The sequence below is a fragment of the Phalangium opilio genome, unplaced genomic scaffold (assembly GCF_054372755.1).
Source record: "Phalangium opilio isolate 3A_F unplaced genomic scaffold, DU_Popi_V2 ptg000045l_1, whole genome shotgun sequence".
NCBI classification, from domain to species: domain Eukaryota; kingdom Metazoa; phylum Arthropoda; class Arachnida; order Opiliones; family Phalangiidae; genus Phalangium; species Phalangium opilio.
The window spans coordinates 562,890-588,567 of NW_028324168.1; the positions used below are offsets into that span (position 1 = coordinate 562,890).

The 25,678-nt window shown below is 34.6% G+C and overlaps 4 protein-coding genes across 4 annotated transcripts; 1 reads left to right on the forward strand and 3 right to left on the reverse strand.

Annotated features, from left to right (window-relative positions):
• Positions 1–184: 184 nt before the first annotated feature.
• Positions 185–7,818, reverse strand: SA1 (stromal antigen). The gene is made up of 15 exons (XM_089837590.1): positions 7,615–7,818; positions 5,416–5,516; positions 4,732–5,345; positions 4,516–4,667; positions 4,060–4,436; positions 3,764–3,986; positions 3,456–3,674; positions 3,198–3,380; positions 2,665–2,868; positions 2,529–2,602; positions 2,191–2,464; positions 1,823–2,125; positions 713–1,098; positions 474–643; positions 185–400 (listed from the first exon to the last, which is right to left on the reverse strand). The coding sequence occupies exons 2-15, from the start codon at positions 5,499–5,501 to the stop codon at positions 351–353; spliced, it is 3,315 nt and encodes a 1,104-aa protein (XP_089693716.1). The 5' UTR covers positions 5,502–5,516; positions 7,615–7,818; the 3' UTR covers positions 185–350.
• A 313-nt stretch (positions 7,819–8,131) lies between these two features.
• Positions 8,132–9,130, forward strand: LOC149676555 (stress-associated endoplasmic reticulum protein 2). Its single transcript, XM_089837638.1, has 3 exons — positions 8,132–8,293; positions 8,527–8,599; positions 8,669–9,130. Exons 1-3 carry the CDS (start codon positions 8,210–8,212, stop codon positions 8,704–8,706), a joined length of 195 nt encoding a protein of 64 aa, XP_089693764.1. The 5' UTR covers positions 8,132–8,209; the 3' UTR covers positions 8,707–9,130.
• LOC149676556 (coiled-coil domain-containing protein 39-like) lies at positions 9,015–13,398 on the reverse strand. Its single transcript, XM_089837601.1, has 13 exons — positions 13,202–13,398; positions 12,923–13,144; positions 12,401–12,589; positions 12,233–12,336; positions 11,621–11,948; positions 10,957–11,130; positions 10,755–10,892; positions 10,561–10,677; positions 10,357–10,496; positions 9,830–10,064; positions 9,478–9,759; positions 9,239–9,352; positions 9,015–9,162 (listed from the first exon to the last, which is right to left on the reverse strand). Exons 1-13 carry the CDS (start codon positions 13,229–13,231, stop codon positions 9,127–9,129), a joined length of 2,109 nt encoding a protein of 702 aa, XP_089693727.1. The 5' UTR covers positions 13,232–13,398; the 3' UTR covers positions 9,015–9,126.
• Positions 13,399–15,241: 1,843 nt separating this feature from the next.
• Positions 15,242–25,514, reverse strand: Rap2l (Ras-associated protein 2-like). The gene is made up of 4 exons (XM_089837629.1): positions 25,330–25,514; positions 24,113–24,513; positions 22,544–22,948; positions 15,242–17,524 (listed from the first exon to the last, which is right to left on the reverse strand). Exons 2-3 carry the CDS (start codon positions 24,384–24,386, stop codon positions 22,677–22,679), a joined length of 546 nt encoding a protein of 181 aa, XP_089693755.1. The 5' UTR covers positions 24,387–24,513; positions 25,330–25,514; the 3' UTR covers positions 15,242–17,524; positions 22,544–22,676.
• Positions 25,515–25,678: the final 164 nt, after the last annotated feature.

Below are 25,678 nucleotides of genomic sequence, written 5' to 3' on the forward strand. Positions count from 1 at the left end.
TAATTAAAATCGATAAAATTAAAGTATTAAACCCCAAAACTAATTTTTAATATTATAAAAGACGTGTAAATGACGTTTTTGGTCGTTTTGTAACGGTTCACAGTGAGAATTTAGGAGTTTTCCGCATTTAGAAAATAACGTTATTGGGGGTCTTTGTCTAATCAATTCTTGACCTTTTGGCCCCTTTTAAGTGTAAGCAAATGGCTTTTATTTGAAATACAATGCAATACAATAGAAAATTTTACATAACATGAAGAATCGGAAGAATATTAGAATAAGAAAAATGTTGAACAATAAAAATGTTGAATAAGGAAAATGACAAAATGTTCAATAAAAAAATGTGAAACAGTTTAAAAATCCCCTTCAGCATCGGATTCAGCTTCAATTTCCTCTTCCAAGACTACGAAATAAATAAATTTATAGATTATTAACCCTGGAAACAAATAATATAAGAAAACTTAAATAGTACAAACCATCATCTTGATTCTTTTTACGTCCTCGATATTGCCTTCCAGGTTGACGAGCTTGAGGAATTTCAGCGTCTCCTTGAACTAAACTGTTTCTGTACATCAACAATGGTTGCCATTCGTCACCCCGTGTTCCCGGGAAACGAATTTTACGATTTTGATCCAGAAAATTCAAGCTAAAGACAATTAAAATTAAATAATTTAACGCGTTTATCGGAAGAATAAAGAAGTTAATCAATTCTTACATAGTTCTCTTATCAGGTTTCGTTAACTTGTTATTAAATTCGCATAGAATTTCCAGGAAGGCAACATTTGGCGGCGTTCCGAGTGGAACCTCGGTATTTTCGTTCAGTTTGACAGCGTACGAAATTCCTTCTCGATGTAAAGCCATGACGGCTTCTTTGTTTTTCAATTGATCCAAACCAAAGGATAAAGCGAAACGTTTGGCCAATTCCTTTATCGATAAGAACTCATTCTTGTATTTATCAACAACTCCAGTCGAAGCTTCTCTCGGAAGTTCGTCAAATAAAGTAGTTAGCGAAAGGGCCATCGTTTTAGCGCAAATCACTTTATTTATCTCTCGCGCTTTTCCCAATGTCGCTTTGATAATATCGCCGTAATCATTGTAGAACTGTGAAGAACAAGAACTTAACTGTGAAGAACAATAACTTAACTGTGAAGAACAATAACTTAACTGTGAAGAACAATAACTTAATAAGTACTGAAGAACTGTGAAGAACAATATTTAATAAGTACTGAAGAACTTGTGTATAACAATAACTTAATAAGTATTGAGGAACTGTGTATAACAATAACTTAATAAGTATTGAGGAACTGTGAAGAACAATAACTTAATAAGTACTGAGGAACTGTGAAGAACAATAACTTAATAAGTACTGAAGAACTGTGAAGAACAATAACTTAACTGTGAAGAACAATAACTTAACTGTGAAGAACAATAACTTAATAAGTACTGAAGAACTGTGAAGAACAATATTTAATAAGTACTGAAGAACTTGTGTATAACAATAACTTAATAAGTATTGAGGAACTGTGTATAACAATAACTTAATAAGTATTGAGGAACTGTGAAGAACAATAACTTAATAAGTACTGAGGAACTGTGAAGAACAATAACTTAATAAGTACTGAAGAACTGTGAAGAACAATAACTTAATAAGTACTGATGAACTGTGAAGAACAATAACTTAATAAGTATTGAAGAACTGTGAAGAACAATAACTTAATAAGTATTGAGGAACTGTGAAGAACAATAACTTAATAAGTATTGAAGAACTGTGAAGAACAATAACTTAATAAGTATTGAGGAACTGTGTAGAACAATAAATCAATACCTTGACATAATGTTTGAATATAGAATGAGCCGTTTTGATCGGAAGAACATTATAGACGACAAGTTTGCAGAAAGCAGCCAGAAAATTTCGGCGTTTATGCAATTCTTCGATCTTGGCGTGTTCATCTTGGTCATCATCATCTTCCTCAATAAAGACTTTCTGTTGAACAAAAGCGCTCAAAGCTTCTGTTAGGGAACAATCGGGTTCATAGACCAAAGGTTGTAAAGCTTTGGATCCGGATGAACCGGAATCAGTTAAAAGTCGACTGTAGTTCATTAAATTGTCGCAGATGGTTACGTAAGCCTTTCAAAGAACGATATAAATTCATTACTTAAGTTCTAAAACGAAAATTAGACTAATTAATTCACTTCTTCCTGAAGACTGGGTTTGGTGCAAGTGGTCATTATTTCTCTCATAACTTGCATGAATTCGCGGATATTTTTCGCTAGGTCATTAACGCGGTCGGGACTCGGGGCACTTTCATCTAAGTTGCTTCTTTCCCAAAAAAGGGCAACGTGGCAACAATTAATGGCCGATTTTGCCACGTCTTCTAATGGGGGACGTTCTTCGTTACTAACAATGCTTTTCACCCAAGTATCAAAGATTTCACTCCAGATTTTGTAAGGACCAAGATCGTGGCAACTGAAATAAATAATTATTGCGGTTTGCCACGCGCTAACGTTGAAATTTGCCAATATCAACTTACTGATACATGATGCATATTTTCTCCATGGCCACTCTAACTCTGAACGAAGCCTCTTCATCAACTTCATCAACGTGCTAAATTAAACATTTTTATTACTTAAATTAATTAACAAAATGTTAAATAAATGATTAATTACCAGTTGAATGTAATTATTAACAGTGGCTCTGTATTTTTGAATTAAGGAATCAATTAAAGTTCCTCTTGCAACCGCGCTTCGGGAATGAATAGCCAAGTTTTCAGCGCACAGAACAGCGTACGTTTTGGTGCAAGCTTCCAAAACATCGGTATTATGCATTCGCGTGAAGATATCGAACATGTGTTTCAGTAGAAAATCCAAACACTGAATGTTAAAAACCATTCATGATTAAAATTTCATTATGTTGAATGCTGGCATATGTTGCCACGTTCAGCAACATAAGGTAACTTAGGAAATTAGCCTTATTCCTGATCAGCGCCACCTACCCATAGCGGCGACTTTGAGAACTACTGTAATCGGCAAGCCAATCAGATGTCGCTAAAATCTGGTGACGTCATTTTTGGTAAGACCCCGAGAGTACCCGTCAGTGACGTCACCACATTTTAGCGACATCTGATTGGCTTGCCGTTTACAGTAGTTCTCAAAGTCGCCGCTATGGGTAGGTGGCGCTGATCAGGAATAAGGCTAATTACCTTTTCTTGACGACTTTGAGTGTAAATATTCAAATCAAAGTATTGAGGAATGACCATCAAGTTTGCAACTTTCTCAGTATCAGCAATGTACTTTGATAAAAGTTGCGGTAATGTTTGAATGAAATGTTCGGTAAGTTTCACTTTATCATCTTGAACTTGTTTTTGTTCTTTGGCTGAAACATTCTACAAAATAATAAGTTTTATAATTATAATTAAACGCAAATGAATTAAGAGTCAATCAAGAAGGGTGTCGCGAACCTTTCTATTTGGTCCGCGTCCAACTGGTGGTTCACCGGTAGCGCTCTGTTTGATGCAACAGACCATAATCTCAATTAAGGAAGTTTCCTGTCGATCATCCAAGCCTTCTTCATCCTCCCCTGGTTCCTCCAGCAAAAGATCAGTCATGCATTCCCAATCTTTCATCATCTGATTGCTTTCGATTAAACTGTCAACAAGGTAGGCACCGTGTTCGTGAAGCTAAAGAATAAATTCATTTGTAGAACAAAGAACAATGAATGAAGAAAAGTGCGTGTATTGTCCTGTTGTGCCTCCTTTAAGTTACTTACTTCACTTTCAATGAAGAATTGAACCAAATCACGAATGAGAGGCGTATTAACGGACCTTTTCTTGCCCCTTTTCGTTCTCAATCCTTGAACACCCTCTTCATCAGGTTGAAATAAGCGTTCGTTCAAAAATTCACCAGCGGCTTGAGCCACAGCACGGTGAGATGAATAAACTAACTCGTAAACGTGTTCGCAATCTTTATCACTTAAAATCTCTCGATGATGTCTGAAAAAAACAACCCAAAAGACGCGTTAAAACTAAGTTTTAGCTGACTAAGTATAATTCTTCTTCTAATTACTTGTGAATGCTGATAACTAATTTGACAGCGTGTACGGCAACGTCGTATTCTTTATCTAAGGTCATACTAATAATTCTGTCTTTGAATTTATTGGTGAAAAGTTCCAATTTGCTGGTTAGTTCTTCGGACGCGTAGAGTGGTAACAAAGCTTGAAGACACTTAAGTCTAACGTCTCCAACTTTATCGTGCAAGGTCCAACCAATGTATTTCAAGTAACTGTCATCCAGAAATTGCTGATGGAATTTCTTCATCCACTGACCAATTTCGGTCATACAAATTGAACGAACTTCTGGTAAAGTATCTCTGTATCTATGAACAAAGATACTTTTGAACATGTACGTTAACATGTTCTTGATTTCCTCAACATTTTCTTCAATCTTGACAAAAGAATTATAAGAGAATTAGATTTCAACCTAAAAAAAAAAAACCAAAGCACCGTAACGGGCATTTTAATACTTCTTGTCTTTTTGACATGAACATTTCCAAACGTTCAGTCGTTCTTTTATCTCTAATCTTCTGTCGTTCACTTTCGTATTGACGTTGAGTATTATCCAAGGTAATACTCAAGTTTAATGCCACATCCACCAAAGCAGTCATCAATTTCATGGCTAAAATAGGACATGAGTTACGTCTGATACGTCCCAAATGTTAAAACAGCGATAAAAATCATACCAGCTAAAGTCGCTGTATGTCTGAAAGCTCTAACTTGAGAATCAGAAAGACCAGTCAAAAGAGAAATAACGTTATCCATCAGATACTGATCGTAGATGATGCTATATTGGCATTGTTTCACTAAAACTTGGACAAATTCGCAGTAATTGGTGCGGAATTTTTTCCATTGAGGTCCTGATGTGATCAAGGGATAGTCTCCGCTCTCTTCTTTGAATTCTTCCGTCATTTTGCGGATAATCTGAGCGTGTTCCAACTGTTGTTGCATATCGGCGGTTATATGACCTTTGCAACCGGCGCAATCAATAAAAAATTGCATCAAATCCAAAAGAGCCGCGTCTCTATCTTGTTTGTAGTTTTCAATCCAATCATCGACAACGGATTGCAAAGATCCTCTACCGATTCTAACAATTTCATAGAGACTCGTTCCAGCTTCGTGATCAGCACTATCTACTACGTTTCTTCTGCCCCCTCGACCTCTGGAAGTGGAACCAGCACCTCTGCCTCTTCCCCGACCTCTTGGTGCAGGGTTATCTAATTTGCGGCGTTTACCGCGTCTACTGGACACTGAGAATTCTTCAAAGGTTTGATCATTGGGATCATCAATGTCATCCATTCTATGACAGCCACGTTCATTTATAATGTTGAAACTTATGTGGAAATTTAACAATTAACCCATTAACTTACGGATCCGCTGGGAAAAAATCGTCGGCATTGTTGGAAATATCTGTTGTTTCGTCCTCGCTTGGACGCGTGATTCGTTTTCGTCCCATTTTAGAGACTATAAACTAATTAGCGATTACCAAGTTACTAATTATCGTAAAAATAAACAAGTCACGTAAAAAATTTACGTATTAGCTAGGCGTGGTTGGGGTGGGGGTGGGGAGGGCGTGTTAGTTTCGTATGTGCTATGGTATTCATGTTTTCTAACTCGTTAAGGTAATATTCGAGATGGACCGACGGTATTTTCGTCTATACAGCCTTCGCAGACAAACCATAAACATACACGCTCACAAATCATAATCGTATGAGCCAGTACGTAGGTAACAAGACGACCCAAGGGCTCGTAATTGCAGCCACATCGAACCCTACTTAACAGGCGTACATATATTTTATGTGAATAGCCCCTCGATGCGCTACTTTTAACTGTGCTAAAATGATTAGCCGTAATCCTTACTTCAATAAATTTATTTATGTTATAATTGTAATAGTGCGACACAAAGAGAAATTTTGAGTGAGTAGCCCCTCGATGCGCTACCCTTAACATTGCTAAAGTGATTACCCGTAAGACCATTCTAAAAACAACAATGCTAAAATGATTACACACAAGTAACCCTTAATATCAGAACAGAAAATTTTAGTGATTACCCCCTCGATGATCGAGTTACCTTTAACAGTGCTAAACTGATTACGTACTTAACGCTCGATTAATACACGTACAGAAAGTTTTACTTTACAGCATAGACTTATGCCGACGCATACTTTTCGCATCTTATAAAATTGTAACATGAACTTATGGTGGCCAGAAGCGTTTGAAAGAGAAAGAATTTGGTAAAACACCCAATAATTGTTATATCCCGGTGCCTTATGACCATTCTAAAAAGAACGTGAGTAAATACTTGTTTTTGCTTTCAAAATTTCCCTGATTTCTTTGAATGTTGAAATAGGGGATGGGGAGCGTGATTGAAAGCGTAAAATTTTAGAGAACATTTACTTTACAAAAACAATTTTAGGGATTGCTCTAGAGTTTTCTATGTTAAGACTTAAGAGAGGGTGAGAAGAAACTTTCATTACTCTTCAATAAAGACTTATCCCCAGAAATTTTACCCACTAAAATAAAATTCCCTGACTTTTCCAGTTTTTCCCTGACCCGTGGCAGCCCTAGAATCTCCCTCATCGCGCTAACTCCAAAAACGGGGGGAAAATATTTTAATTTGAAACACTTTCAACAAATGACTTCGCCACAGCTGTCAATCAAATTAAACTAAAATTTGGGGTTGTCGCAATAGACTAGTGTCGTTAGAGAGGGGTTGTAGACTGTATGTCCCCCGTCTAGGCGCGCTCTTGTAAGAGGGGATACTGTTGTGCCCAGTAGGGGGGATGACACTGAGCTAAGAGATAGAAAGGTATGGCGGGAATACGTAGTACTGCCACTACTCTATTCTTTGACAATGCCAAAATTGACAACATTGTTTCTTTCCCAAAACTTCGAAGAGCCCGAAGAGGATCTTTCCTTAACAAACGCCCTACCCAACTTGTTTTACGCCCATCCAAAGTCGGAAAAGTGCTGTTATGTCATGCTCACACCATAGCGCTAATTTATTTATTTCGAGTGGCTTTTTTTACAAACATCGGTTACAGTTTAGAGATGGAAAAGTAATTGAACAGTGAATAGGATACAAACAAAACGGGAATAAATGAAAAAAAAATTACATAAATAAAAAAAAACTCTAGAAGCTCAGGGGAAAGACAAAGTGGCTTTGCTTTGTTGGGTAGGGTGACTGACCAAAACGACCGGCAAAAAATTCCAGTTGATGACGGTACACGTGAAGTGGTCTGTCGAAAGGAAGTGCGGGCCCTAGGTTTAACTAATTTCTTAGAATGTCCTCTGGTACGCGAATTAGAGTGGCTGGTGTAAAAGACTGAGAAGTCCAATTCTAGTTTATGGTGAAAGAAGTCTGAACTAGGCAGGGTCAATTATGTACTTCCTTTCGCAATACTTTCACGTTAAGAGCTCCAAGGTGCATGGTAGTGGTTTCTATCCACCCTTGTTTTTTGTGTACCGGGGGTTAACTCACGAACCAAACACACACACACCAAGCACACACATACAAAATCACACCTAGCTAAAAAACGTAAACAAAGCAAAGGCTTAACGACACCAACCTTTAAATATAGTTATCCCGACCTTAAACTACTCATTAGTCTAAACAACAAACCGTAAACTGAAATTTTCAACTCAATTAAGTTTGATAAAATTTTGACATATCCACAACACAGTTCGAGTCGTTGACACGGGCGAATTTTTGGCGGGAAAAGTGGACGTCACTCGTCAGTCACGTCGTAGGCTCGTAGCCGACTCGATCTTGCCTTGAAGGAGAGAGGAATGGAGTTGAAACCCCCATACCTATAGCGTTGCCTGTGTTCCCCCACCTACGGCACCGTAGTCCTCCCAGCATCCTCAGCGGTTAGGTAGGGTCGTACGTCACTCGTAATGGATGAAATTGTAAAGGGCGCTCCCTCTATCTAGAGGACTACGGTGCCGTAGGTGGGGGTACACAGGCAACGCTATAGATATGGAGGTTTCCACTCCATTCCTTTCTCCTTCAAGGTGGAATATAGACACACGCAAACAGGATTCAACCAATCAGAAAGAAGTTCGTGACTTACGTAATTGGGCCTAATTTTTTTTTCCGGCTGCCGACGTGTCCAGGTTTGAGGAGTGAGGACCCTTTTTGAGTCCTATTCACTTTACGTCAAGATGGTGTTCAGTCAACGAATGCGCGTGGCTAACGAAAAAGCCAGTAAAAACGTTACTCAAAGGGGAAATGTACCTAAAACGACGGTAAGTTTAAATTAATATCACATTTTAACATAATCCCTAACTTTTAACCCGAAAAATGAAGCCTAAATAACTTAAAATCGAAGTTTAGCTTAGCGGCGTGTTAAGCCTCGGTTCATATTGACACGTTATGATGTGCTCTTTAAATTAATTAGCTCTGGATTTTTCTAGAACATTTGTAGCATAGATAAAATTAGGTTAAGGTTTAAACGCAGTTACCTTTAATTTATTGATAGAAACCCGCTGATGAAAAATACCCAGTTGGACCATGGATGTTAGGCTTGTTTATTTTCGTTGTTTGTGGCTCTGGTAAGTTAAAATATGTTATACATTGATCTTAGATTGAGCTTGAAAACTTTCGTTAAACTTCTTTTGCAGCAATATTTCAAATTATCCAAAGTATTCGTTTTGGTTAAATTAGATTAGTAACAATTAGACCTTCCTTGTTAACAAGAAATTTTTTACGAGAAAAATGGAGACACAATTTGAATTTAACAACAAACAAACAAACAACAACAACCACAAGTGCATGTATTATAAATAAAATTTTAAAAAAATGTTCAGCTTATTTGTTGAACAGGATGACCAAAATTTCTTCTGTCTTCAATAAACGTTCCAATAAAAAAAAAACAAAACATTAATGTGAAATTATTAAAATGATATATTATTATATTATATATGATATTGTACAAAAACATCTTTATGCGTTTTTGGTTTTTATATAAAAAAAAAAAAAAGAATATGACACTTTTCGTGTATGTTTAATAAAGAGCGGAATTCCATGGAAAAACTCAAGGGATTTTTTTTTTAAATAAATAAAACAACAATGTTTTGACTCAATTATTATTATCTTTAGTATAAGTTTGAGTAGGCTGAAATTAAAATTAAATCATTTAATTTTTAATGAAATTTTCATGAAATTACCTTGAAAATTTCATCAAAACTTACCTTAGATTCACATGAGAAATAAACATGTGTTTCAGGATAAACTGATAAGATTTCCTTAACGTTTTTATCAACTTTAGATTTTAATTCTGTTAAAATTTTAAGAGAAATATCGTTCTGCAAAAAAACAAAGTAATTAAGCCTATTTATTAATTAGATAATGTGTGTCAGAAGTATATTAATTATTGTTAGTTAATAGACTTCTGACACGCAAAAATTATCATTACAAAAAATGTACTAACTATCACGGAGTCTGAAGGTGCATTTTTCTTATCTGTTAATATTTTATTTATTTGATTATCGGCTCTTCTTAATTTAATCTCATGCTCCGCTAAATGCTGAGTCAAAAAATCGACTTTTTGCAAAACTTCTTTCAAATTGATTTCGTCATCATTATGTTCAGTTTGCAATTTTTGCAAAGTAAGGTTAAGTTCTTTAACTTCATTTTGCAAATGTTTTAATTCGCGCTGTTTCTCGTATAAATCGTTATAAAGTAATTGTAACTTGTTTTCTAATTCAACAACCTTAATTTCGTATAAACAATTGAATTAAACGCTCCCCAAATTAAATTAATTATTAAAAAAGACTAATTACTTGAGATTTAACTTCGTTAGTAGGCGGTTTAATTTTATTTCTAATTTCGGAATTTGATTTTTCAAGCATTTCCAAAGAATTACGTAAAGCTTGAATTTCTTGGTCTGTTTTAGTTATTAAGTCCTCAATATCGCGATCTTGACTTTCGAGACTTTGTTTCTCTTTTTCAGCTTTTAAAATCATCATTTCGGGATCCGTAGCTGTTTCTAAGTTACCTTTTCTTAATATATCGTACCTTAACAGAATATTAAAAAAAACTCCTTAAAATGACTACTATATATTCATGGATGGGTTAAGTTTCTTCATGCAACGCGTCGACTTGTTTAAAAAAGGAAAGGGGGGGGGCATACAACTGATAATATAACTCCTTCCTCTGTCCCATTTGAAGGGAAGGGTTATTCCGGGTACAGGTGCGCGAGGACAAAAGTACCCCATGGTGTGCGGTGTGCCCCGTTCAAAACAAGAAGTCCCGTAAAAATACCCAATATAACCACCCCTCTAATTTAATAAAAGTGTCTCACTCTCACCTGGCTTCCGACGCTTTTAATTTCGTTAAACACTTTTGTAGATTAACAGCCGAAAGTTGCTTCTCCTCGGAAAGTCGGTTTCTTTGAAGTTTGAAAGTATTTCGAAATTGTTCCATCAATGATAGTTTTTCTTGTATCGCCTAAATTGGTTAATTTCTCCTCAACAGGTCGACAAAAATGGACTATTTTCTTCTGATAACTTACGTTTTGGGTTTCCATAATTTCCAGATCGGTTTTGCCGATAAAATCTGTTAATTGCTCTACCGAAATTTGCAAACGTCTGACTGATACTTGCAATAAGCAACTTTCAACCATCATTTCCTTTAAAAATTCCCCCGCGATTAATTAATCTCAATTAAAGATAAATAAACTCAATTAACTCTCTTCTCATTTTTTACTTGTTTCTTGTTGGTATCTCTGTTAAAAGTTGCTTGAGCAAATTCGATATTTTTATCCAAATTATTTGTTTCATCTTCGCGTACTTTTTGATCTAATTTAACTTCGTCTAATTCCGCGGCGTATTTCTTAATCTCATCCTAATTATGGTTTAATTAAAGTTATTTAAACTATGATTAAAGTTGAAATTAAATCGTTACTAACCAAAGTTCGATATAAGTTGGAACTCAAACATTGACTATGACGAAATTTTTCATCGCGGATTTCGCGAATGGATTTTAATTCGTTTAAAAGTTTCTGATCAATTTCGGTTGTTGACCTTTGAACCGTGCCCTTAATTAATTCGTATATTTCTTCTAAATCGTTTTCTTTCAAATTCTAATTGCAATATTTATATTTTATAAATAATTAATACCAGAAGAGGATAATAGAAGAAGGATGACACTCTGTATCCTCTTAATACTTTAGTTATGTAATTCACGATTCTTCCCAGGCTCCCCCCTTTTTTGTTTGCTCTACCGCTCATCAAACTTCAGACAGGCATGGCACCGTGCTAGGGTGAATTCTATAACTGTTTGGGATACTTAATCGTCAGCAATCAATCCACAAAATTTGATTGCCTTGACGTGGGACAAAAATCCACAAGCGCACGCGCCTTGGCAATAGTTAAGCAGTGATAGGGTAATGATGAGGGAACTATTTATCGCGTGATTCGGTTTAGTAACCTTGCTATAATAAATGCTAAGGAATGTTGGGAAGAATCATGTTACAATTACCCACCCCGCTTTGTGGTGGTACACTTCTCTCGAAGTGAAGTATTACATACTTCTGTTAACACCGAATAATTAATAAATAATTTTTAACTTACCAATTCGTTCAAAGTATTTTCGATATTTTCTGTTTTAGCATCGATTTTATTCATTTGCGACGATAATTCGCGAGCTGTAGCGTAGGCCGATTGTAGGAAATTTCCAACAGTTCGATACTTCTCTCTTAAAAGCTTCGATTTCCGTTGTTGGTTCGATAAGTCCTCTTTTAATTTGTGTAGATTTTTGTCCATTTTCTCAATAAATTTTTCTTCTTGAAGCATCATTGATTTAGACATATTTAATCGAAGCTCCACCGACATCGACTTCTGTCCCAATGAGGCGTACTCTTTCTCCATCGTCTTAAATCTGTCCTTCAAATCTGACAGACTAGAAACCGAAATAAAAGAAAGAAAAACCATTCCAAGAATCGTTTAGAAAGTTAGAATCCCACCGAGAAGCATTTTGTCCCGCTCTTGGATTTTTCCAAGGACCCTATAACTCTCAAGAGGACTAGAAAAGGAAAATATTTACGCCTCCCTCCCCAAAACGATGCTTAAATTAAACATGAGTTTGAACTTGATATACTAGAATCCTATCTACCCCTTGTTCGTTAAGTAGGCGTAACAAACGCGGGTAAAAAAAAAAGAAATCCCCAAAATATTTAAGCTTACATCTGGTTCCTCTTAATGGTTTCCTCCCTAGTTTTGAAAATGGCTGATCGCAAATTTCTTTCATCCATTGACAAGTTCTTAACTTGATTTTTCAACGCGTCAAGCTGCGAAACGAAGTACGCTATAGGGTCAAAAAAAGGTCAATCCGTATTATATATAAATATTTACCTCATTTTCCAGCTGGCTCTCGGGGCCGTATTGAGATAAACTATGTTTTAAATCCATCATGGCGCTATTAAGGAGTTCCAATTGACTTTGTATATTCGCTTTGACCTCTAATTTCTCGTTCAAATGGTCCTTTTTCATTTGGGAAACTCGGTTTAATGTTTCGACGCGATCTTCTATTAATTTCATCTCCTGAAAATTTAAATTAGGCTTAACTATGATCATTAAGCCTATTTTTCGTTAAAATTAAGCTTAACTAAGATACGCAAGTATACTTTTCCTTAAAATTAGGCTTAACTAAGAAACTTAAGTCTACTTTTCTTTAAAATTAGGCATAACTAAGAAACTTAAGAAGCCTACTTTTCCTTTAACATTAGGCTTAACTAAGAAACTTAAGCCTACTTTTCCTTAACATTAGGCTTAACTAAGTAACGCAAGCCTACTTTTCCATAACATTAGGCTTAACTAAGATACTTAAGCCTACTTTTCGGTAAAATTAGGCTTAACTAAGAAACGTAAGCCTACTTTTCCATAGGATACTAGTCTGGCATCTCTCCGTTCCATTTCTTGTACGCTTTCGTCCCATCTCTTCAAAATATTTCGCCTGTCTTCGTGGGCGTTTGAAAATTCATGGGTGTTTCGTTTCAACTCCATTTGAAAAACAAGTTGATCGTTAAAAGCGTCGTCGCGTAACTTTTTCCAGTTCGTAACTTCTAAATTAATTTTCTCCAACTTCAAGCCTAATTCCTGTAAATTTTTTATTAGGCCTAAGTTATTCTTAATCTAAACTAACGGGGATTATACTTTAATTAGGGTAGAATCTTGACCCAACATTTTACTAATTGTAAAATTAGTTTTTTCATTAGCGTAAGCTCTTTGTAACCATTCCTGCCAACTGTCAGTTTCCCAAACAACAGCTTCTTGCAAGTCGTCTAACTTTCGTTTTTGACCTATTAGCCATTTCTGTCGAATATTATTAACGTCGCAATAAGTAATTAAAGTTAAATTAATCCCGATTAAAAGCCTTTACTACCTCCAAAGCTACGCCATTTTTCTCAAATTCCTCAATTTCAACTTTCATTTTTTCCGTTTGTTTATCGAGATAATGTTTCTCGTTTAATTTAATCTTAATTAAGGCCTTTTCAGAATCAATTTCCTTTTGAGTCGATTGTAGAATTTCCTAAATTTTTTGTTTGTTATGATAAAGTTCAAAATCCTTAGAACTATAATAAATAAATACTCCAGAAATGTCGTTTAAATTACATACGTGATTGTAGTCTATGTTCTTTAATAAATTTTGTTCGTGATCTTCCAAGTTCAATATTTGTTCATCTTGTTCTCGACAAAATTCGCGCAATTTTTCTAAATATTTTCGTTTAAGTTGCAGCTGAATAAACGAGTAATATTATTTATCTTTCGCCATAAATTAGCTCAACAATTATCAGAAAAATTATAATAAATAAAACGTTCTAACAATACATTAAATAATTTCTAAAAAATTTCAGGAATATTAATAGTTTTTATTATGAATAAACACTCCCAAGAATATATTAAAACAGCGATATTAAAATAAATATTCATTTGAAAATCGAATAAATTCATAAAAAACAAACCTTTTCCTCTAAGTTTGAATTTTCTTGATTACTAAATTCCAACTTATCCATGATCAATCGATAAGTAAATAAATAAATAAATAAATAAATTGACCTTAATTTAACTATAGACCGTCTCTCCCGTGTCTCGAAAACGTAGTTGACCGGCGGTCAGTTTGTCCAAACCTATTATATCACACACACTCACGGTAGCGGTAGGGAAAAGCCGTTTTGGATAGTCTATCGAACTCTTAATAAAAACAAAAAGATGGTTTCCATGGTTACAATAAATTGCTAAGCCTCGGGTCGGTCTCTAAAATGAATGTCATTGGTTTTTATCGTAGGCCTACGTAATTTCGTTACAAGGGGAAACGAAAAACACCCATTGAAGTGTTTTCCACTGAGTCATTTTCATTTGGATTCCATTCCAACGGGTTTCCTGGTAAAAAAGGAGTTCATAGTACATCAATCGAATGTCTCCATCAGTTCGTGTTTCGCATAAATAATTCGTGGTAATAACTATGTTTCAAGGATGTACTTTTACTGTCTCTGGATTTAGGCGGGATAGACAGATTTTCTTCTACTTGGAATCTTTAACAGGTTATTTACTGGGAATTTCTGCCTTGAATTAAAGGGGAGAAGGTGTAGTAACCTACCCCTGACGTCATGCATAATGTATTTGAACTTAGAAGCCACGTGACCTCCGCGCGTTGAACCCAGTTCCCTTTGCTTGATCTGAACGAATCAGAATCAGTAAACGTAGGGTCGAACGCTGTTGTTATATTTATGTGAATAGCCAATGAAACGCGTGGAAGGAGGAGTCTTTGGTTTAACAAAGTTTTAAGCCCTTCCCCTTAACTTCAATCAGATGGCCTCTTCAAGATTCCAAGTAGTCTAGTAGAAGTCTATTAATTCCTGGGCTACTGAAATTGGTGGACTATTTATTGGTCAAAGATTATTATTGGCAAAAAGATGTTATTAAGTAGAGTCTGAAATGGGCTACAAAATAAGACCGACTAGGTCAAATTCGGACCAATTTATAAAGATTTATAGTTGAGAATAATTAAGTTTGGATCGGTTGGGGGGGGGTTATTAAATTGAGTGTAGTTATTTTGAGAGGGTAAATCGGGTTTAGATGAATACCTACTTGTATACAGCGTGAACAGGGCTACAAAATGGGACCAACCAGGTCAAATTCGGACCGTAACTTTAGGAGTAACAAATTTTTGTAAAAAATATTTCGTGACAAGTATTTTCACGATAACATTTTTTATTATTATTATTCATGTTATAAAATACTTAATTCTTACAAATTCACAAATTAAGGCGTCTTTTTTTGGAGGCTTTAGTTTAAAAATGTTAAAGTAATAAAAATGGCAGTAAAAGAAAAAAACAAGAGAGAAAAAAAAAGTAAAACAACGTTTGCTTGATTTACTTAACGGTATTAATTAATTTGATGAATAGAAATTAATGGAATGATAGTTAAGGATAATTAACATTATTGCACCATGATTATATTAAAAACAAAAAAGAACATTTAGTTAAAATTTGATATTAAATATTTTTTTAATTGTTTGATATGTGACGTAATTTGCTTTTTAATAAGTATGGGATATTTTTAATTTATTTTTTAATTTTTTATTTTGAAAAATTTAGCGCCAAAAACAAGCCTCCAAAAATAGTGCTTTTTCTCAGGTTTCTTTTATTTAATTTTTTTTCCTTTTTTATCATTCATCGGTTTATAATATTTTATTTTTTTCTTACGATTTCAATACCAAAAAAAAAAAATAAAGTTTCCTAAATCGTACCAAATATAGTCCGACGACTTTGATTATACCGTACTTAATTACACATTTAATTTAATCCTAATTAATTATATATAAAAAAATTCCTAATTAATCCTGCTGTACAATGATGATTTTTTTCTTTTTTTTTTTAATTATTCTTCAAATTATTTATTTTTCAGAGGGTCATTCTGTTATTCCTTTTAAGATCATTTAAAAAATTGTTCAATTATTTTATAAGGCACCCTAATTTAAAAATTATCTCATAAAAAACAAGAAAGGGGGTGGGGGTTGTTGAATTAATAAAAAAAATATTCAATACTGTACATGACTATCGAACGTAATTAAAAAAAAATTAATTCTTAATTAATTTATAAATGATATTTTTCTTGTTTAAAAAATATCAAACTTGACGTTCCTAGCACCCAAAATTTCTTTTCTCGCGGTTTAAACTTTGATCTTTACGCTCCATTATAAGCCAATGTAGAGCGCGTTAATTTTAATTCTCGAGCTAATTAGTGTACGTCAGTCTCTCGTGATTACGCCAGAATATTTTTAATACGCGGAGGTTTAATCCTAATTAATTATTTTAACTAATTAATTAATGGCGGGGGATGAAATTAATGTTAATAATACCTTAGTTAATTAATTAATTTTAAAAAATGGAAGATATTGCTTACGATATATATTTAAATTTAATTTAATTTAAAGTCAACGTGAAACTTTGAAAAAAAAAAATTAAATCATGCGTGTTGACTTAAGAAAGCCTGCGTATTAATTAATTAATTACAATTAATAAAAAATCTATTTAATTAATTAACTAATTATTTCAATTAGCTAGGAATAATAATAATAATAATAACACTATATATATATATATGTATATAAATATAATACAAAAAATTTTGGATTTGGGGAGCGACAGTTGTTAATAAAAAGGAAAAAATAAGAAAAGAATTTATACCCCGCGCCTTTGAAAAATTCAGTAGAAAACATTTTTTTTTATTTTTTGTTAAACGTCATTTTTAATTTTTTCCTTGAAATTAATAAAAAGGTTCATTAACATTTAATGGAAGAACGTATGAATATGTAGAAATATTTAAAAAGGAATTTGACTTTGTTGATTTTTGTTTTTAAATTTTATTTTTATTTTTATTTTAAATTATGCGGACGTATTTTGTATTTTATTTTTTTTAATTTTTTGTTTTGTATTATATATATATTTTGTTTTTTCGAAATTTCTACGTAGAGAAAAGGCAGTTCTTCGCCTTTGATAGTATTAAGGGGGTCTATAAGAAATTTATATTGTGCCAACTGCCTTTCAAAATTAAACCACCCAAATATAATTTGAGAACGATTATTACTTCCGAGTAATAAACTTCTGACACAAAAATATAATATTAAAAGAAAAAAAAGTTGAAAATTTGCAAACCTTTTTCTTTCTTTTTTTTTAATTATTTTCCAAGTTCCACGAGTGATCGCCCAAGGTAGTTGTTTATTTTTAAGTGTTTAAAATTGGAAAATTAAAATTAAATTGTGTCGTCTCTCGAAGATCATCGACGTTTCTAGTGCTGATTTAATTATCCTAGTTTGTTTTTTAAATGTTCACTTTTTTTTAAACTCGTAAGGCACTTATTTGGAAAGTTGTTTATTTTTGTGTGTTTTTTTGTTTTTGTTTTTCATGTTTAAATTTATCTTTTTATTTTACACTGAAATATTGTTCCATCTTGTTTAGATATTGCGTGAGCGGTCTGTAAACAAATAATTTAATTAATTTTGTATAATTAATAATTATGGTTGAAAATTATGTGAATTAAGTTTGAATTTTAATTTCTATTTTCGACCTATCTTTAATAAAATCTGTTGTTTGTGGTACCGTTGGAAAAGGGAGAAATAGGGCTATAACATACTCAAAGGACATCACCGTATCTGTAGTAGAACCAGAGTTATGAGCCTCCAAAGTTGGGTGTTTTGCTATTCCTATGGAGGGGGGTATGTTTATGAACATTTTGCTTAATTACTTGGCCCCTGTTCGTCTTAATCCCAAGTCTTTAGTAGCGTTGGATGGGGATTAAATACGACTATAACATACTCAAAGGACATCCTCGTATCTCTAGTAGAACCTGAGTTATGTGCCTCCACAGTTGGGTGTTTTGCTATTCCTATGAGGGGGTATGTTTGTGAACATTTTGCTTAATTACTTGGGCCCTGATTGTCGTAACTCTCTGTTTTTAGTATGGTTGGATGGGGGCCAAACAGGACTATAACATACTCAAAAGACATCCTCGTATCTCTAGTAGAACCAGAGTTATGAGCCTCCAAAGTTAGGTGTAATGCTATTCCTATGGAGGTGGGTATGTTTGTGAACATTTTGCTTAATTACTCGGGCCCTGATTGACGGAACCCCAAATATTTAGTATCGTTGGAAAAGAGAGAAATAGGACTATAACATACTCAAAGGACTAATCTGTATCTCTTATAGAACCACAGTTAAAAAGAGTCGTGTAAATCAACCCATGTTAATCCTATGGAAAAGACGTTTATGAACATTTTACTTAATTACTCGGGCTCTGATTATTGTAACCCTAAGTAATTAGTATCGTTGGAAAGCCGAGTAATAGGGTTATCACATATTAAAAGGATTTCCCCGCCAGAACTAGAGTTAAAACACCACAAAGTGAAGTTTCCTAAATCTAAAACCATTGATCATCAGACAGACAAATAGGCCATAATAAATAACCCCCTCCATGTGAATTACGTAACGTAAGACGGAAGATTCAAGGTCAGCAATGAAGCCTAATTATTAATCAAGAGTAGGGAGGGCGCATAGATATCTATTAGAAGAACCACCCGATGGTGTCAAATTTCAGTTTACCGTTGGCCCTAATGGTTAAATGCGGGAATTAAATTGGCGGGCCCCCTAAGAGAAAAAATGTTCCAAAAAGATGTCTTTCAAGATACGGCGAATTTCACGCCAGAATAAATATGGAAAGAAACCTAACAACTTATTTCAGTCTTTTTGTTCCTATAAGGAAAAAAAGGACCACTTTCAAATCAGAGATGGAACATTTTTTTAGGGTTTTATGATCCTTTAATAATATTGTTCTTTTTTATTTAGTATGCCATCAATTGACATACAAAATTTTCGAGTGTTATTTAAAGGGAATGTGATACGTATTAAAGGGATACTAAAGGCTAGATTTTTTTTTTAATCGAAAGAGCGTATAAAATAATGAATATCGTCAATTGGAACCATGTTTCTATCTACAATATTAAAGAAGATATGAGCAATAAGAGTAATGGATGGCACTACGCGTTAGGCTTTCCCGCCAAGAACTCACTGGGAGTACCCCTATTGGACAAAACGAACACGTCAGGTGGTACTAGGCATCCAATAGGAGTGCTTCGCGTATAAGCCTAACGCGTAGTGTCATCCATTACACTTATTACTTAATTGCTCGTATCTTCTTTAATATTGTAGATAGAAACATGGTTCCAATTGAAGATATTCATTATTTTATACGCTCTTTCGAATCTCGATTAAAAAAGAATAAAAATTGTAGCCCGATGTATCCCTTTAAATTATAAACAAAATACGATATGGGTAACAACTAACAATAGAAGGTAAATGAAATGAAAGAATTTTTGATAGTCGCGAATGAGAACAAATTACACAATTGAGACGGGTTTTATTCCCTTTAAAAAAACTATTCGTGGGAAAAAATGTACCTTATTATGATATCACGATATTGTGCGATTTTCCACTTATAGAAAAGCTCGAAATTTGTTACTTTAATAAAGTGTGGTTTTCACTGTTTTACCTTTTTCATTATTTTATACGCCCTTTCGATTAAAAAATAAAGAGAAAAAAATCTAGTCAGAAGTATCATTTTTAACTAAAGTTTATTAAAAGGAAGGTGCAGGGTAATCCTTTCCGAGACTTAGCACAGCCCTAAATGTCTCATAGTTAACGATGCTAAGTATTCGCACCTACACCGACAATCAGGGCTGGCTGGAGATAATCACCTTTGAAAGGAGTAACGGAACGTTTACCAAGAAACAGAAGAAAAAAAAATAGCTACAAAAATCATAAATCAGTTCCAATAAACTAATTACCAAATCATTCGAAACTGGGGTGAAACTGATAAAACAGTTATTTAACCGAAACGACTTGAAATTTTTGTAGAAATTTTATAAGAAATTTCTGGGAATGTTAAACTCCAAAACGAAACCAGTCAAGCTTGGAATAAAGATGAATGAAATGACTAACGTACTAAAACTTTCAACATTAATTGTTACCATAAATAATTTAATGAAAAATATCTCTTTCAAAGAGTTAGTCGCGAGTGATTGGTTGATTCATTAACTTTGATTCGTCATAACTCTGCAAATTTAAAGGGTAAGGTGAAATCAAGAAGTGATATCTAGTTTACTAGGGAGAAGGTATAACTTCGCCGCATTTCCAGCTTTATCTCCAAATCCAAACATAGGTCCGGAGTTAATCTCCGCCGCCTCTAAATTACAACCAGCATCTCATTGGTTCTTGAAAACTCACATCAGCGCGACAACGAATGACGAAAATTACGTGTATTTCTCCGACTGAGGAGAGGCGAAATAGCCCGGCCTCCTTTTACGTCCCCCCCCCCCACCTTGTATTTTGAAAGGGGGACTGAGACTATGGCGCACGAAAACTTAGGCATCTTATACCTTCTCCCAAATAAACTAGATATCACTTCTTGGTGAAATGCATAGATATTATGATAGCCTAACTTATCCTCTATTGAAAGATAGCAAATACTTTCAAGTTACTCACATCAACCAGATTTCGAGTAATTAAGGTTCCAATTATACAGGGTGTTTTCCATAAAGGGGGGGGGGTAATTAAGTTAAGAGATGACCCTCTTAATTAAATTATAATTTTATTTCAGTTTCTTATACTTCATTTTAAAGGGGTATTACACTAATCATACTTTGTAAACATTGCCCTGTAGGCCAAATGGCGATAGAAGTTACTAAAAAATAACTTCCCATAGAACCATGATCCCACTGTACTTCGATATTACCGCCCTCACTTTTTGAAACACCCTGTATTTGAAGTTAGGCGACTATCACTTAAAACCGAGAGAGAGAGGAGAGAAGAAAAAAAAGCGCTCCAAAGAGGATATGGCATTAATTAAGAAAGTCACGAGTGTCTCAGCTTATTAGTCGCGCCATAATCATAATATCGTCATAAATAATTCATGAAAAAACTCATAATTTATATATATATATAAATATATTTTTTTATGAATTTCCCGTTTGCTCTAAGAACCTTTCTCTTTGGTAAGGGTGACCTTAAAATTAACACCAGAATTTAGTTGATTAGAGTTTCCAAATAAAAAAACCTTTAACCAAGGTATAAATTCCTGTTAGGTGTGCTATAATTGTGACACGACGTGACACCTGACTGATGGCCACCTGCCACAGGTGGATCCCCCGACACCCTTTTTAGTAACTATGTTATAAATGGCCCACTTATTTTCATAAATATTGACTGCATGGCTTTTAAAACCCCTAATTATTTGGCCAATTTTTAGACTATCTGGCCAATTCTTAAATTCCCCCCGATTATTTGGCCAATTCTTAAATTCCCCCCGATTATTTGGCCAATTCTTAAATTCCCCCCGATTATTTGGCCAATTCTTAAATTCCCCCCCGATTATTTGGCCAATTCTTAAATTCCCCCCCGATTATTTGGCCAATTCTTAAATTCCCCCCCGATTATTTGGCCAATTCTTAAATTCCCCCCGATTATTTGGCCAATTCTTAAATTCCCCCCGATTATTTGGCCAATTCTTAAATTCCCCCCGATTATTTGGCCAATTCTTAAATTCCCCCCGATTATTTGGCCAATTCTTAAATTCCCCCCGATTATTTGGCCAATTCTTAAATTCCCCCCGATTATTTGGCCAATTCTTAAATTCCCCCCGATTATTTGGCCAATTCTTAAATTCCCCCCCGATTATTTGGCCAATTCTTAAATTCCCCCCCGATTATTTGGCCAATTCTTAAATTCCCCCCCGATTATTTGGCCAATTCTTAAATTCCCCCCGATTATTTGGCCAATTCTTAAATTCCCCCCGATTATTTGGCCAATTCTTAAATTCCCCCCGATTATTTGGCCAATTCTTAAATTCCCCCCGATTATTTGGCCAATTCTTAAATTCCCCCCGATTATTTGGCCAATTCTTAAATTCCCCCCGATTATTTGGCCAATTCTTAAACTCCCCCGATTATTTGGCCAATTTTTAGAATATCTGGCCAATTCTTAAATTCCCCCGATTATTTGGCCAATTTTTAGAATATCTGGCCAATTTTTAAATTCCCCCAACTCTGTCTGCCCATATTTTAAATTCCCCCGACTATCTAGCCAATTTTTAAATCCCCTCTTTTAATGGTTTTCCCAAAACCAATGGCAATAATATATTTTACAATAATAAAAATTGAGTGGGCGTTTTAAAACATTTTCATGATTCCAAATTTATCTTTTTGTTTTGCAAGATAATAAAATTGCAAAACAGATTGCAATTACATGATTATATAGATAGAGATGATTAATACGAATCGAATCGTATCTTTATAGCGTTTGAGCGACTTAAAAACGGAAATGGGGGGGGGGGGGTTGCTGAAAGAGTATAGAATAGGCTTATCTTACTATAACTTTAGGATTTTTAATAGGAAATTTAAAATTCCAATTAAAAAAAATAATAATAATTAAAAATTAAACTTACATTGTTTCTGGATAAATGTACAATTTCCTTATTCCATTGACGAAAAATAAAGCGTAAACTATTCAGTTTTTTTGTTACGCAAAATTGTTGTCCGCATTACTTTTTTTTAGGTAGAAAAAACGTTTCTCAAACATCAAAGAACGACGCAACAGCAATAATTTTGCTTTTCTTTCGACGTATTGCAGTTCATTTCGCGCACAATTTCGGCGAAGACGTCATTGACATTCCATTTGTTCTTAGCGGAAGCTTCCGTGAATGGACAACTCCATAATTGTGACAGGAGTGCCCCTTCATTGGCCGTTACCTCGCGTTGGTGTTCCAAATCGGCTTTATTTCCCACTAACAAGATTGGAACTCGATCCGTGTTCTTCACTTGCATTATTTGCTCTTTCATGTTTTTAATATCTGCGTTTAAAAAGGGTAAAAATAGGTCAAGCTTCGGCTTTAGCAACGAGTCTAAATTAACCCTATGTAACCGGGGAATAAAAATTTATAGTGACACTTTCTGAGTTTAAGATTTAGTGTTTTATTTATTAAACATAACAAGAAGTCCTAGGACTTAGCGTCTTCGCAGCTTGGGCTCTCCCAATACCAGAATGCCTCGTTGTCCGTCTTTAGTCTTTACGTGCCAACAGAAGTATATAATACTTCACTTCGAGAGAAGTGTACGAGCACAAAGCGGCGGGGTAATTGTAACATGATTCTTCCCCCAACATCACTTACATTTGGAGTGTCAAAGGTTACTAAACCGAATCACATACGCCATGTAAATAATTCCCTCATCATTACTCTATTAGCGGCGCGCTTAACTATTTGTCAAGGAGCATGCGCTTGTGGATTTTTGTCCCACGTCAAGACAATCAAGGTTTGTGCCTACTTGATTGCTGGGGATTTAGTACAACCAAAAGTAGTATAGAATTCACCCTAGCACGGTGCGATGCCCATCTGAATTAAGTTTGATGGGCAGGAAAGCAAACAAAAAGGGGGAGTGTGCCTGGGAAGAATCACGTTACATAACTGAAGTAAAAGAGGATACAGAGTGTCATCCTTCTTCTATTATCCCCTTCTGATGCCACCCAAAACGATACAAAAATATATGAAAAATAGAAGGGACATTCGGCTCTTTTGAGGAAAGGCCATGAAAAAGCAATTTAGAATACAGGGCCAGGTCTAACTTGGGGTAATTGAGTAGAGCACTTAGATATCACCCATACATTTTTAAGGCAAGAACCAATTCTAGGATATCATGAGTTAATAATATACTAGTTCCCGAGTCCCTAGAGAGGTACTATATTATTAACTCATGAGGATATAAATAATTTTCAGACTAGAAGGATTCTTACCATTTATACACAAGAAGGCCAGACTCAATGGTAGAGTCAAAAGCCAGGCATCCTTGTGTAAATGGTACAAATCCTACTAGTGTCAAAACTATGTGTAGCTTAAAATTGGTTCTTGGGAACAGTTTGACAATAATAAAATACAATTCATTTGAAAACAGAAGGCAAAAAAGAAATACCATATCCCCTGTCACACCAATAAATTAACTAATTTAAAACGTGAACTTACCTAAAAAGGTTTGATGGCTGGTTATGCTATAAACAACGACGAATCCTTGTCCATTTTTAATATACAAATCTCTCATGGAAGCAAATTGTTCAGTTCCCGCTGTATCCAATATTTCAAGAACACACGGAGCAGAGTCCACTTCAATTTCTTTCCGATAAAAATCCTCAATTGTTGGATCATATTTTTCCATAAACGTTCCAGACACAAACTGCATAGTTAGGGCACTTTTACCGACACCACCACTGCCCAAAACTACCACTTTAAATTCGCGCATTTTCACATGCGAAAATTACGTTGATTTTTCACGCGAATATATATATTTTTTTTTTGATCACGTAAAAAAATGGCACCAAAATATGTCACAATAGATCACAATATTCCATCACTATCTTTGATTTTAGCTAAAAAACATTTCAAAGAAAAAAAAGTGTTTTAGAATATCGGAAACTTCACAAAAAAATATTACCTAACTTAGCATTGACCTATTTTAATAAATACATGCCATCATTATGAAGCACCTTCTCTATTCAACAGTTGGATGTACTGCTCAGGAACAAATATTTCACCCGATTTTGCAACTCAATTTTTGGGGGTTTTCTTATGAATATTTATAAAGTGTGTCTAAGATTAGAATACCTCTTAACTTAAAGTAACTATTAGACATCCTTTACTGTAAAATTATTTCAATTATGTGATTTATAAGTCTAGGTAATGTATATATTTCGCAATTGACTTCATAAATATGGAAATAGTAGTCTGGGTTTACAATTATAGACACTTTGACAAAATTAACCATACCATAAAAATTGAAATTCACACGAAAATACTCAATTTCACTTAGTAACACGCTATGCAACACATAACCAAATGAATACTGATAATTTAGACAATTATAAACTTTAACAAAGGTCAATTAACATCTCACATGATTCACTGGTGCTATGTGGAAAATTCTTATTGATTAAACAATGGGTGACTAAATCACATCCCCTCCCACACAGACACACACATGAAAGTCTAGACTAAGGCTTAGCACTTTTCGAGAGAACAAAAAAAAAGATGAATAACCACTATGGGTTTGGGATTAATTCAAGCCAATATACGAAATGTAGCCCTTAAGCGAGAGGCGCTAGACCGAGGCTTAACTTCTTACTTAGAAAATATTCACGTAAAACTAATTTAGGCCTAAATTAAAACGAATTAGAGTTAAAACTCACCTTAAATTCATCCTGGCGTATAAACGGTGTAAAATATTTAGGTAGGGGACTGGGATACTTATTGTTTTTACCGACTTTATAGTTGAATTAGGCCTAGGCCCGAGTATAATTTACAAGGAGAAAACTCCATCACCCTCCCTCTCATTCAATTTTTCTCACACTCATCAAAAGAAAAGTCTCCGCTAGTCTAGAAAAGCACCGCCACAGGCTGTGGATGATAGGGGTCGGAAAAGTTTAAACCCCCGTATTCACGCTGCTATCTCCCTTCATTCTCTCTGAGCATAGCTCTCTGAGTCACGGGGGACAACAATTTGATTGGCTGAATGCCGCAACAAAGGGATTCGGGAAA